This window comes from Lottia gigantea (genome assembly GCF_000327385.1).
Source record: "Lottia gigantea unplaced genomic scaffold LOTGIsca_15, whole genome shotgun sequence".
Taxonomy (NCBI): Eukaryota; Metazoa; Mollusca; class Gastropoda; family Lottiidae; genus Lottia; species Lottia gigantea.
This window is the reverse complement of record NW_008707797.1, coordinates 220,678-235,748: the sequence shown is the minus strand read 5'-3', so window position 1 is coordinate 235,748 and position 15,071 is coordinate 220,678. Positions and strand designations below refer to the sequence as shown.

Here is a 15,071-nt window from a genome sequence, read left to right as displayed (position 1 = left end):
GAGGTAGATATGAAAGAAGTCAAATAGCTATCCTTGATCATTCAAGATGATAAAATTAATGAGGTAGACATGAAATAAGTCCAATAGCTATCCTGGATCAATCAAGATGATAAAATCAACGAGGTAGACATGAAATGAGTCCAATAGTCATCCTGGATCATTCAAGATGATAAAATCAATGAGGTAGACATGAAAGAAGTCCAATAGCTATCCTGGATCATTCAAGATGACAAAATCAATGAGGTAGACATGAAAGAAGTCCAATAGCTATCCTGGATCATTCAAGATGATAAAATCAATGAGGTAGACATGAAAGAAGTCCAATAGCCATCCTTGATCATTCAAGATGATAAAATCAATGAGGTAGACATGAAAGAAGTCAAATAGCCATCCTGGATCATTCAAGATGATAAAATCAATGAGGTAGACATGAAAGAAGTCCAATAGCCATCCTTGATCATTCAAGATGATAAAATCAATGAGGTAGACATGAAAGAAGTCCAAGAGCCATCCTGGATCATTCAAGATGACAAACTCAATGAGGTAGACATGAAAGAAGTCCAATAGCTATCCTGGATCATTCAAGATGACAAAATCAATGAGGTAGACATGAAAGAAGTCCAATAGCCATCCTGGATCATTCAAGATGATAAAATCAATAAGGTAGACATGAAAGAAGTCAAATGGCCATCCTGGATCATTCAAGATGATAAAATCAACGAGGTAGACATGAAATGAGTCCAATAGTCATCCTGGATCATTCAAGATGATAAAATCAATGAGGTAGACATGAAAGAAGTCCAATAGCTATCCTGGATCATTCAAGATGACAAAATCAATGAGGTAGACATGAAAGAAGTCCAATAGCCTTCCTGGATCATTCAAGATGATAAAATCAATGAGGTAGACATGAAATGAGTCCAATAGCCATCCTGGATCATCCAAGATGATAAAATCAATGAGGTAGACATGAAAGAAGTTCAATAGCCATCCTGGATCATTCAAGATGATAAAATCAATGAGGTAGACATGAAAGAAGTCCAATCGCCATCCTGGATCATTCAAGATGATAAAATCAATGAGGTAGACATGAAAGAAGTCCAATAGCCATCCTGGATCATTCAAGATGATAAAATCAATGAGGTAGACATGAAATAAGTCCAATAGCTATCCTGGATCATTCAAGATGACAAAATCAATAAGGTAGACATGAAAGAAGTCCAATAGCCATCCTGGATCATTCAAGATGATAAAATCAATGAGGTAGACATGAAAGAAGTCCAATAGCCATCCTGGATCATTGAAGATGATAAATTCAATGAGGTAGACATGAAATAAGTCCAATAGCTTTATAAAATCATTCAAAACAATAACAAAATTAATGTGATAGACAGAAATAAACCCAATAAGAAGGTCGTTATAAGCCCAATGAGGAGGTTGTTATAAGCCCAATGAGGAGGTTGTTATAAGCCCAATGAGGAGGTCGTTATAAGACCAATAAGAAGGTTGTTATAAGCCCAATGAGGAGGTTGTTATAAGCCCAATGAGGAGGTCGTTATAAGACCAATGAGGAGGTCGTTATAAGCCCAATAAAAAGGTTGTTATAAGCCCAATAAGAAAGTTGTTATCAGACCAATAAGAAGGTTGTTATAAGCCCAATAAAAAGGTTGTTATAAGCCCAATAAGAAGGTTGTTTTAATACCAATAATAAGGTTGTTATCAGACCAATAAGAAGGTTGTTATAAGCCCAATAAAAAGGTTGTTATAAGGCCAATAAGAAGGTTGTTATAAGCCCAATAAGAAGGTCGTTATAAGCCCAATAAGAAGGTTGTTATCAGACCAATAAAAAGTTTGTTATAAGCCCAATAAGAAGGTTGTTATAAGGCCAATAAGTAGGTCGTTATAAGCCCAATAAAAAGGTTGTTATAAGCCCAATAAAAAGGTTGTTATCAGGCCAAGAAGAAGGTCGTTATTAGGACATACAACTTTGTTTATTTCTCGAAACTATATGTTTAGCGGATTGTTTCTCCAGCGTCCGACTTTCTATGCCAGTTCATTAACTGTTTGTTCAATCTAATTTAATATCACCTGTAAAGGTAAAACAATCTATTAGTTGTAATAGTAACACCACTGTCTCTAAACTCAGAATTACATAATATGATTCAATACCTTGTTTATAACTTTCACAACTTCAACTTGTTAGGTGTTTAGTCGCTCATTTTAGATCCGGTTGACGGAAAGTACTTCAGGTACCTTAAAGGGATTGTAAAGAGGTTTTCTAATCTACTTATAACTTCAATCCATATCATTCCAATTTTTATTTCAACGTCTGTGATTCTTGCAATTCCACTAAAACTAGCGTGTTTTATGACGTCACTAGAGGGGAACTACCAGAAGCTACTATTAATATATATGCAGTTGATTCTATCAGTGTCCCCGATACACATACAATTTTTTTAGAAAACCTCTTTACAATACCTTTAAGGTGGTACATTGACAGTTACATCAAAATGTCGAATTGATCTGATCACAAATAATATCATGCAGTGTGCAATGAGAGAAATAATAATAATAATAATAATAATAATAATAATAGGTTTATTTCGATTTCCAACTGTCGAGGGTACACAGCCTGTGGCATACAGTGCCTTGGTTTATTGTCCCATCTGAACGACTAGACGCTTTTTCCATGTCAGCCTCTCTTACCTGCATCACTAACAGGAGAAACCGGGTTGAAAAATCCGAATGTATCATCTCGACCTATGCCGGGATTAAACACTGGACCTTCAGGTGAGCAAACATCTAACTTACTGAGCCACCGCGGCTCCCTATATTTATCACAGACACAAGACAAATTATTATGGAATACAAATAAATACAAATCTGACCTCTAGACACTGAACATTTCGTTTCTTATCTCCATTGCCTTTTTTATGTAAATAGCTAGATTTTTTTATAATTAATTGGTTTTCTGAGCGAAATAACTGGTGTAAATTAGTAATGAGAGTTGTTAGTAAAGCAGAATTCAACAGTACTTTTTCGATATTTAACCCTCGAGAGGTGAACAGTCTACAGCACACGGAGACTCGGTTTATTGTCCTATACTAGATCAGAAGTTCGGACTGCTAGTAACTGACACGGATGACTCGCAAACAAGCTGACGGGTTTTTTTGAAGATAGATTAATTATTTTTGACAAGAATTGAGTATAAATCAGGGAGAAAAATGATGATATTCCATCAGAGAAAATCTGTACAACCAACAAGTAAGTTAGAAAACTTTTTATTTAATATTATTGCTATTCGCTGAAAACGGAGAAGAAACAGAGCTTCATTTAAATCAATTTTAATTTTCCGTATTTTTTACAGAATGAAATTAGCTCTTGTTTTGGTCGCTGTCGTCTTGGTAGTGAATGTAGAAGGATGGGGATGGGTACGTAGAATTCCCTTAGTACATATACCAAACCCTTCACGTTGGGGTAAGCGAGAAGTGAGAGAAACAGATTTAGCTGCAGTTTTGTCCGATGATGAACTAAAATCTAGACTTGGTGTCGCTGATGAGAATTTGACTGAAGTTTATGAAGTTTATGATGTTAACGGTAAGTAATAAAGTTTATTGTTTCTTATTTGAAGGGTGAAACTTTATCTAGACTCCATTATTCAAATCGATAATGATGATAATAATGATAATGATAATAATGATAATGATAATAATGATGATGATTGATGATGATAATGATGATAATAATGATAATGATGATAATAATGATAATAATGAAAATAATAATGATAATAATGAAAATAATGATGATGATGATGATAATAATGATAATAATAATGATAATAATGATAATAATGATAATAATGATAATAATGATAATAATGATAATAATGATGATAATAATGATGATAATAATGATAATAATGATAATAATGATAATAATGATAATAATGATGACGATGATGATAATAATGATGATGATTGATGATGATGATGATGATAATGATAATAATGATGATGATTGATGATGATAATGATAATAATGATAATGATGATAATGATGATAATAATGATAATAATGATGATAATGATAATAATGATGATAATCATGATAATAATGATAATAATGAAAATAATGATGATGATAATGATAATGATAATAATGATGATAATAATGATAATATGATAATAATGATAATGATGATAATAATGATGATGATGATGATAATAATGATATATAATGATGATGATGATGATGATAATGATAATAATGATGATGATTAATAATGATAATGTTAATAATGATAATGATGATGATTGATGATGATAATGATTTTGATGTATATATTACAGAGGATGGAGTAATAACAGTTGCAGAATTTGAAGCTGTGTCTTCTATCCTTGAAAACAGTAGGTCTTTTCTTTTATTATGAACTCTGTCATAACTGAACCGAAATCACTTGGAGTAATCAGAATATGAAATGATCTTGTCACTGAACCGAGTCATTAGAGGTGATCAGAATGTGAAATGATCCAGTCAAACAGTCACTGAACCGAGTCAATAGAGGTGATCAGAATGTGAAATGGTCCTGTCAAACAGTCACTGAACCGAGTCAATAGAGCTGATCAGAATGTGAAATGGTTCTGTCAAACAGTCACTGAACCGAGTCATTAGGGGTAATCAGAATGTAAAATGATCCAGTCAAACAGTCAACCTGATCAGTTAACATGTGTATATTTATTCTAAAGTATTAAAAAAGGGAGGGGTATCCAATCCAATCGCTGCATTACAAGACAGGAGGTAGCTATTGTAGTCAAGGTATTAGACGCAGTTCATAATAGCTTGCCTTTTTAAAAATGTATTAATCCAACCTAATATATGTCTGTTCAATTTCAGTGCAAGGCGAAGAAGAAGGACAATAGATGATGACAAGACGAACCTGAAAGATCACCTCACACCGCCCTGACTAAAATCGGCCGATTATTCGAAATTTAAAATAAATTATAACAGCATCAAAAATAGTTGTATTTATTACTTCATTGAAATAAATGAAGTTTTACGTCTACTCTTTTCCCTATCAATAAGTCTCTATTCATATTAACTCAACTAAGATCAAATCCAGAATTTGATATGAATGGATATTCCACATTTATCAGTTCTACCATCTGTCAGTCGGTAAATGTTGGTTTCCACCCACATCATGTAGGACGTGATTGGTTATTAAAGAGTTTTTTTAAACCTGGTATCAGGGACACTGACAGCATCGATTTGCACCATTCCGATTTTCAATTAGACGTCTGTGGTTCCTGCAATTCCACTAAAACTTAGCGTTTATAACGTTACTATCGAAAAATCTGCTTACAGGCTACAGGTCCGACATGAAACGCTTAATGGAATGTATTGTACTATTTACCTTACCAATATTCTAGAACAGAAAGATAGATGTATCTTTTTCTTCTCATGTTATATGATTTCTGTATTTGTAAATGTTGAGGAGACTTAGAAATATATAAACACAGTAGGCCAACTAACAAACAGAAGAACAAAACCCGAAATCTAAACAAGATATTGGCGAAACATTAATAGCAGCTTTTGAGCTTATTACATTAAGAAGTATATCAATCATAAGTTAGTAAGTATATCATAATGAATAGTGGTATCAGGTGTCTAGAAGAGTAAGCACACCCTGCCTTGCAATACACCCGCCATAGCTTCTAAATACTACAAACACTACAAATAGAAACGCACTAACAAACAACTAGTTATAAGAATGATGAATTTTGATAGTTCAAGGGAGGGAACTCATTACAATTTTATTGTTATATTATGATAAGAAAAAATGTCTCAACATCCGAATCCACGAGGACGCTTTTGATGATGAAAAGTGGCATCAAGTAATCAGAAGAGTAAGCATACCCTGTCTGGAACCAAATCTAAATTTTACTCTCTAGTTTGCCAGACTTTTCTACGAGATTTTGATTATCGGAATTCTGGATTCTGAATATAATTTTTTTCAGAAATGATTAGTTTAGCCTGTGACTACTATTTTTAATTTGTTCCCCCCATTGCTTTCTGCTGTATGACGTCATTGGCTTATGAAATGCGTGTCGATTTTCTTCTAGCTATTGTCCTCTAGTGAATAATAGGTGTTGAAAATTGTCCCGCATTGCACACTGCATGATGTTGCCCGACTTCTAAATATCTAGAAGAAAGGTAGAGCTTAAAACGTCATTTCATTTCGATACAGGTAAAACTATTTTTGCTGTTATAATTTATTTCATATAATCAGTAAACTATATTCCAGGTGGTGTGAGTTAATGTTTCAGGTTCGACTTCTCTCTTTATTGCCCTTCGTCTGAAATTGAAGAAAATTTTCATCAGGTTGAATTAGGTACAAGAGGTACAAGTTATTACTGACTGCAATAGCCAGGTCCCTGTTTTGTATCTTACAGCGGTTTGGTTGACTGTTTGACAGAATCATTTCATATCTGGGTATTATCCCGGTTACCCAAATGATTCCATTTAGTTTTTCCATTTGTCACAGTAAAAGTAAAAAAAAGACCTACTGTTGGCAAGGATAGATGACACAGCTTCAAATTCTGCAACTGTTATTACTCCATTGTCTGTAATATATACATCAAAATCATTATCATCATCAATCATCATCATTATCATTATTATCATATCCTTATTATTGTTCTTATTTAGAACAATTGTATAGAGCATTGATGTCGCTAATCATTATCATGATTATTGTTGTCATTAGAATGCGACAAGTTTAGGTTTAGATAAAGATACAACAAACTTTATTACTTACCGTTAACATCATAAACTTCATAAACTTCAGTCAAATTCTCATGAGCGACACCAAGAAGAGATTTTATTTCATCGTCGGACAAAACACCGTCTTCAGCTGCAGCATTGAAAGCAGCATCACCCTCGGCTTGTCTCACATTTCTCTTACCCCAGGGTATTCTTGGTATGGCTGGTATACTGGGTATACGTATTCTTGGTATACTTATTGGTGGTATTCGAATTCGTGGAGCCCTCCATCCCCAGCCTTCTACATTCACTACCAAGACGGCAGCGACCAAAACAACAGCTTAAATTAAATATAATGAAAATGAAGCTCTGGATGTTTCTTCTCCGTTTTCAGCGAATAGCAATAATATTAAATAACAAGTTTTCTAACTTACTTGTTGGTTGTACAGATTTTCTCTGATGGAATATCATCATTTTTCTCCCTGATTTATACTCAATTCTTGTCAAAATAATTAAAATATTCAACTGCCCTGTCACCTTTCTTGTGAGATATTCGCGCCAGTAAGTGTCAGTCAACTTCTAATCTAGTATAGGACAATAAACAGCAGGACATGTTTGATGCCGACTGTTTACAATTCAGATACTACTCATTTGTGATAAACCCTCCTTCGATATGGATCTTCTCATTCATGTTTTCAATGGTTGCTATAACCGAAAATACCCCTCCCCCTCTCAGTCACTACCCGCTCTCTTCAATCATTTCACCACCCCTATCACTGTAACAATTCTTACAGGCACCTGTATTTGAGTCAATTAGAAACCGGGTCATTTCAGAATCCATATACGGTCATTTGACCATTTTGGTATCTGATTATTTTGGACCCAAAAAAGTTGCCCGACACCCTCTCAGGATTCCTCTTTCTTGTGCTTTCCTTCACTTTCTCGCCTTTTCTCGCGTTTTTTGCCCTCTTGAATTCTCTCCCTTTTCCTCGTTTTTCTCGTCGTCGACAGTAGAAATTGCCACCAACGGCTTCCATAGTTGACCAGTGACATTGTCAGTACCGGGTTTACTTCCCGGTTAACCGGATGTACCAAAGCGAACAATGACCAACTGGACACACTTCAAGTTGTGAAAATGATGGACCATGTATGAAAGCGAATTCTGTAATTTTGATTGAGTATAGAGACAATGGCGTTACTATGACAACTAATAGATTGTTTTACAGGTGAAGTTTCTTGAGTCCGTGGACTAACAGCCAAAATCCTAAACACGCCACTGGCTTTACCATAACAAATCATATTTATCAAAAACAACAGTTTTATGGTATTATTACTAATAAAAATAACTGTAATGATTATTTTCTAGTGAATGATAGGCGTTGCAAAATGTCCACCATTGCACACTGCATGATGTTGGTCACTTTTTCAATATAGGGAAGAAAGGTAGGACGTAAAACTTCATTTCATTTCGAGGGAGGAATAACTACAACTATTTCTGATGCTGTTATAATTTATTCATTTTAAATAATCGGCCGATTATATTCAGGACGGTGCGTGGTTATTCTCCAAGTATATTATGATTAGTTCTCTTTGTCTCCCGCTGAAATAGAACAGAAATTTATCAGGTATGATTAGGTATTAATTGTCTGAAAATCATCCCGGGATTCAAACCAAACTGAGAGTAGGTACATCAATCAGAAGATTTTTCAACAATTATAAACACTCTATTACAGATTACACCCTAACACAGATTTTTTTTAAAACTTTTAGTGTGTATCGGGGACATCAATTCCCATCATTTCGATTTTCTGTTTTCTATAGTTTCTGCTATTCAACTATTTGTAGTGCTGTTGATTATGTTCAGCTTTCCATGGGGGTAGGTAGAGTGTGCTTACTCTTCTAGACACCCGATAATACTTACTCACTTATAATTGATATACGTCCTCATGTGAAAAGTTCATTAGCTGCTACAAATTGTTTGCCAGTATGTTGTTCTGGATTTCGAGTTTCGTTATTCGGATTCATTAGTACTTGGTTTATTTATTATTATAGTAACAGGAATTGACCTACCGTTGGCAAGGACAGTGGTGACAGATTCATATTCTTCAACTGTTATTTTTTCATCGCCTGTAATAAAAACATAATCATTATCATTGTCGTCATCATTCATCATTCATCATCATCATTATCATCATTATCTTCATCATCATTATCATTATCATCATTATCTTCATCATCATTATCATCATCATCTTCATCATCATCATTTACTGATGAGCGTTATTACCTTTCAAATAAGATACAATACACTTTATTACTTACCGTTAACATCATAAAGTTCATAAAAATCAGCCAAACCCTCATCTTTAACTTTGAAAACAGATTTTATTTCATCATCGGAAAAAACACCGTCTTTAGCTGCAGCATTGAAAGCAGCGTCATCATCCGCTTGTCTCGCATTTCTCTTACCCCAAGGTATTCTTGGTATGGATGGTATAGATATAGGTGGTATAGGTGGTATAGATGGTATAGATGGTATAGATATAGGTGGTATAGATGGTATAGAAATACGTGGAATAGGTGGTATAGATGGTATAGAAATAGGTGGAATAGATGGTATAGGTGGGAAAGTCCAACTTGCTTCCAAATTCACTACCAAGACGACAGCGACCAAAATAAGAACTAATTTCATTCTGTAAAAATCAATCAAATTAAAGAAAACTACGTCTGCCCCGGATGACTTGTTGATATTGACGTGGTGTATCCAAATTTATGTCACCAATCATTAATAAAAATTGCATTATTTAACCTTAATGCGACAAAACATCCTAGTTTTTTTTATAAATGTTAAAGAGGTATATTTGTATATTAATATTTTTCAAAAGCTCAAGATATCTATAAAATTCAATTTAATGATATACTTACTTGATAGATGTAGAGAGTCTTTTAATCTGCTTTTACCAATCAAATTTATGTTGAAATATCTTCGTTTTCTCTGCAATTTATAGTCATTTCTTGTTACAACTAATTTATTTCCTTTCAAATTTGATCAAATATATTTATCTATAAGTTCGCACAAAATAAACAAAAGATATAATTTTTATTTTCTTGACTGACGGCGTGAGATCCTGTAATGTTGAGGCAATGTTTTTGTACTGTTGGTGTGAGATCCTGTATGGATGTAAAATAAGGAAATACTAGTGACAATTCTTTACAAATATTTCTCATCACACTGAATTCTAACTGTAAAGTTTCTCTATCGTGTCTATTACCATGCGTTATATATACCTACAACCAAACATGCCACTAAAACCCAGATGACCTTATTGTTCAGATTCCTTCTCCTTTCATTTCCTTAACAAATTTCCCCATTTTTCTCGAGTTACCCCTATAACAATATCAGAAGAAAATAAATAGCTGACTTCAAATAGTCTTCACAATGTCAAGCTAATATAAAATGCGTCTAATACCTTGACTTCAATAGTTACCTTTCTTGTAACATGTAAATGCAGCAGCGATCTGATTGGATTATACGATTGTACGTTAGTGATTACAGCCAGAGAGAGTACGAGTCAGCACAACACATAGCAATAGAATACATCTCCAGAGAAACAGAAGAATCAAAATAATATCACACCCAGATTCCGGGTCCACAAAGAAACTGTGACGTCACCGACCTGCACAGCAGCTTCCAGGGCCCTATCAATGACTTTCTTGTTTCTGTGCGTTAACCAAAGAATCTAGGTGTTCTCGTCATTATTGAAAAACTGTTTGCCTGCATCCATTGGCGGGTCTCAGTCACACAGGCCGCAATGTAGGCAACCACAGAATACGAGTGCCAGCTCTGCAAGCCATGAATATGTCAACGACATAGGTTTAATCCATGATTGGAAATGATATTTTCTAAAGGTGTCATAAAGATAGAGAAAATAAGACAGACTCAAGAACAAGACCTCCTTGATGGACACCGTATTGAAGTATATGTGGCTCCTTCGATACCAATCTAAAGAGAGCATAACATCATAACTCTAAGGAGTGTAGCCTCGGTCCTATGCCTCTTCCGGTAGGCAGATTAAAATTTACCATAGTAGGAATTCAACTGTACGTGGGCGCACTTTTCATAAAATTTGTCAGTAAAACTGAAATTGAACTTAGGTCTTTAGTTTCTATCTAGACCTGACTTTTTTTTTTATAAGAGGGCGGATTAGCGCACATTTGGAAGACCGGGGAAAAACTGTTGGTCACTGGGGAAAGGTCATCGATGCAGTCCTAATATGTTAGCAATGGGTCATTTGCACGTGATTTATTTGGTATATCTCTTATGGTTTTTGTGACAGTCACCTGTGACTATAGATAATCATTATGAATCAGTACAAGCTAACACAGTCAATCAAAAATACGTTTCCTTATCTTTACAGGAATTATCACCCTAGTACTGAAACATTGCATCAATTTGACAATGTCTTTGTTCGTTCCAGAGAGCCTGTAAATATCCCCTGTTATTGGGTGTACAGACTGGATGTTATGAAAGGCTTGTAATGGAGACAAAGAATTCTAAAGAATTGTCACCAGTATTTCCTTATTTTCAATCTGTCTAGGATCTAACAGTCCGAAAACATTTCCCTAACTTTACAGGATCTATCACCAGAGCTTTGAAAATAAAACAATATCGTTTGTTGGTTCCATGCGATATAATAATAAGAATGATATGACAACCCATTTAACAACAAAACAAAGAAGATAAAATGCAATATGTTTGATAAAATTTCACAGGAATAAATTAATTTTAACAAGAATGGATTATAAATTGGAGAGAAAAACGAACATATTTCAGTATAAATTTATTTGTTCACATCTTAAAAAAGACTCTGCATCTAGCAAATAAATATGCGTTGAATGATATTACCAAACTATCGTTTCTAATTAGTTAGTACAATGACCGTTTTCTGTTACGAATGAGATCAGAGAATAATAAAATATCTTGTCAAACTAGATAGTAGATTGCTTGGTACAGTGACAGTTTTCTGTGATCAGATTGAGACTAGAGCAAACCAAACTATCGTGTCTAACTAGCTAGTAGATTGTTTGGTACAATGACAGTTTTCTGTGGTCAGAGGGAGAATAGAATATACCAAACTATCGCGTCTAACTAGCTAGCAGATTGATTGGTACAATAACAGTTTTCTGTGGTCAGAATTGGACTGACATTGTACCGAACAATCTAGCTAGTAAGACACGACAGCTCGGTATGCTCCAGTCTCTAGAATTGGCAAGGTGCATTTCCACTCACGATTCAATTTTCACCTTTTCCGTTCGATATCCTTAGAGGGTGAAAAAGGGGCATAAATCTTAACTTGAGTTTATAATGAACGTATCTTGAAGTTGAAAAACTCATTTTTTATAATTCAGTTAACCAAGATGAATAAAACATGGAAGACCAATTGAAATGATAATTTTGAACCGACGTGATTTTACCAGAGTTTAGAATTTTAAAATAAAATAAATTATTCCACCATAGATATATATGTATATATTGTTGTTTGTAAAATATCCTCCAGAAACCATTTGTTCTTGATCGGGTTGGCCTCACCTTTATTTCCCTATCGTACATAGTTTTACTGGCGCAATATACCGTGCAATGGCAACTTTTATGGATTCTGTGTCAATTTTGAAAAATTAAAAAACAATGGCCACGGGTAAACTCATTGAACAGTCAGTGAGGGGTCAGGGATGTCATATCTGTTTTACCTAAATCGTAAGAAATTTGGATTATGTCAGTTTGTCAGCTTTGATGGCCCCCTGGCTCTATAGATGTGGCTTTTTGATTTTTATTACAGATAGCTTGCCAGGGTATCCTTTCACAAACCCTTAGTAAATTACGAATGGTCTTAAGTCAATACATAAATTATTACTAATAGTTTTAAGCGTTTAACAAAGTTAAAGTTCCTGGGGCTTGTAATTTACGACTAAATCCTCGCGTAACTTACACATGGTTCAGACTGCCCGCCAGTGTGCTCGGTATTGATAGTTGATATATTTCTACAGACAGAGAAGTTTGAAAATTGGGACTGATCCGGCACATGACCTCATTTACCGAGAGGGTACTGTTTTTTTTTTCATATTCTTAATGTACTTGTTGTGCTCTTACCCACAATATATTTTGGTCGTTCTTTTTATGTTATTTTCACTAGTAAAAATACCACAATACGCAAGACTAATAAAAAAACACCAAAAGACAGTGATACAACATATTTTTAAATTCTGCTGTGATGATGATAGTGTCTTTTCAGAATAAATTTAGCCACTGTTTGTGTTTATGTCGCACATTGCTTTTGGCATTGATTTTTAACTTGAAATTGGGATAAGAACATACTGGATTTTCTTCAGATGTTCATTTTGAAAGAGAATAATAAGTGTAACAAAATTCCCCCTTAGCACACTGCAAGATGTTGCCCAACTTCAAGAAGAAGGGTAGGGGCGTAAAACTCCATTTCACTTTTTCTGATATTGTCATAATTTATTTCATGTAATCGGGCGACTATATTCCAGGCGGTGAGGGTTAATCTTTCAGGCTCGTCTTTTCTTCAACTACTGTCCTCCGTCTGAAATTAAAAAGAAATTTATCAGGTTGGATAAGGAGCATTTGAAAAAGTCAAGTTCTTGCAAACTGCGTTATATACCTTGACTGCAATAGCCACCACCTTTGTCGTATCTCAGAAGTAAATAGTAAAAATAGCGGTTTGATTGGATTGTACACTAGCAAATACATATAAATTTAATTAAACGAACATTTGTATATCTGTGTACCAGAGGGAGATAAAATAATATTATCAAGCTAGCATATACTTCCACTTCCCCTCTCCCTCCCCGATTATTATTACGATAAAAAACAAAACAAATGTAAACTGGTTGGACTGTTTGACAAGGCCGTTTCACATCTCGGTATTATCCCGGTTAACCAAATGATTCCGTTCAGTTTTCTCATTTGTCACAGTAAAAGTAAAAAGAAAAGACCTACTGTTGGCAAGGATAGATGACACAGCTTCAAATTCTGCAACTGTTATTACTCCATTGTCTGTAATATATACATCATTATCATTATCATTCATCATTATTATCATTATTATCATCATCAATCATCATTTACTAACACCCCTCCCAGCTCATATCGTTACTATCATTAGTTTAATCATGTTTAATTATAAGAATAATGAAGCTCGGATAAAGTTTCACACTTCAAATAAGATACAATAAACTTTATTACTTACCGTTAACGTCATAAAGTTCATAAAACTCAACCAAATCCTCATCAGCTACACCAAGAAGAGATTTTTTTTCATCGTCGGACAAAACACCATCTTCAGCTGCAGCACTGAAAGCAGCATCACCCTCGGCTTGTCTCACATTTCTCTTACCCCAGGGAATTCTTGGTATGGATGGTATAATGGGTATACGTATTCTTGGTATACTTATTGGTGATATTCGAATTCGTGGAGCCCTCCATTCCCCAGCCTTCAACATTCACTACTAAGACGACAGCGACCAAAACAAGAGCTAATTTCATTCTGTAAAAAATACGGAAAATTAAAATTGATTTAATTGAAGCTCTGGATGTTTCTTCTCCGTTTTCAGGTTCCGTCGAAATATCGTCAATCAATAATTTGTATTTTAAGAAATAAAAAGTTTTCTAACTTATTTGTTGGTTGTACAGATTTTCTCTGATGGAATATCATCATTTTTCTCCCTGATTTATACTCAATTCATGTCAAAAACAATTAAAATATTCAACTGCCCTGTCACCTTTCTTGTGAGATATTCGCGCCAGTTAGTGTCAGTCCGAACTTCTGATCTAGTACGGGACAATAAACAGCAGGACATGTTTGATGCAGACTGTTCACAATTCAGATACTGTTCACAATTCAGATACTACATAATTATGATAAACTCCCCTTCGATATGGATCTTCTCTGTTCCTGGCTTTCTCGTCGTCGAAAGTAGAAATTGCCACCAACGGCTTCCGTAGTTGACCAGTGACAGTGTCAGTACCGGGTTTACTTCCCGGTCGACCGAATGTATCAAAGCGAACAATGACCAACTGGACACACTTCAAGTTGTGAAAATGATTGTCCACTACTACACAATCTCTTCTCCTGATTTCGCCATACTTTGGACGATATTTTGATAAATGGAATTATCTTGTGTGGATTTTTATTGACCATGTATGAAAGCAAACAGTGTAATTCTGGTTGAGTTTAGAGTTAGTGGTGTTAGTATGACAAATAATAGACCTCTTCCTTGACGGGTGATAA

General features: G+C 34.6%; 4 protein-coding genes across 4 annotated transcripts; 1 reads left to right on the top strand and 3 right to left on the bottom strand.

Moving 5' to 3' along the window:
• Window positions 1-3,368: 3,368 nt before the first annotated feature.
• LOTGIDRAFT_157695 (hypothetical protein) lies at window positions 3,369-4,922 on the top strand (the record flags this gene model as incomplete). The annotated part of the gene is made up of 3 exons (XM_009050359.1): window positions 3,369-3,597; window positions 4,353-4,409; window positions 4,897-4,922. 3 exons carry the CDS (start codon window positions 3,369-3,371, stop codon window positions 4,920-4,922), a joined length of 312 nt encoding a protein of 103 aa, XP_009048607.1.
• A 1,419-nt stretch (window positions 4,923-6,341) lies between these two features.
• On the bottom strand, window positions 6,342-7,236 carry LOTGIDRAFT_157694 (hypothetical protein; the record flags this gene model as incomplete). Its single annotated transcript, XM_009050358.1, has 4 exons — window positions 6,342-6,355; window positions 6,567-6,623; window positions 6,818-7,102; window positions 7,197-7,236. The coding sequence occupies 4 exons, from the start codon at window positions 7,234-7,236 to the stop codon at window positions 6,342-6,344; spliced, it is 396 nt and encodes a 131-aa protein (XP_009048606.1).
• A 1,106-nt stretch (window positions 7,237-8,342) lies between these two features.
• LOTGIDRAFT_230733 (hypothetical protein) lies at window positions 8,343-9,454 on the bottom strand (the record flags this gene model as incomplete). Its single annotated transcript, XM_009050357.1, has 3 exons — window positions 8,343-8,362; window positions 8,833-8,889; window positions 9,085-9,454. The coding sequence occupies 3 exons, from the start codon at window positions 9,452-9,454 to the stop codon at window positions 8,343-8,345; spliced, it is 447 nt and encodes a 148-aa protein (XP_009048605.1).
• A 3,896-nt stretch (window positions 9,455-13,350) lies between these two features.
• On the bottom strand, window positions 13,351-14,283 carry LOTGIDRAFT_157692 (hypothetical protein; the record flags this gene model as incomplete). The annotated part of the gene is made up of 3 exons (XM_009050356.1): window positions 13,351-13,364; window positions 13,781-13,837; window positions 14,031-14,283. The coding sequence occupies 3 exons, from the start codon at window positions 14,281-14,283 to the stop codon at window positions 13,351-13,353; spliced, it is 324 nt and encodes a 107-aa protein (XP_009048604.1).
• Window positions 14,284-15,071: the final 788 nt, after the last annotated feature.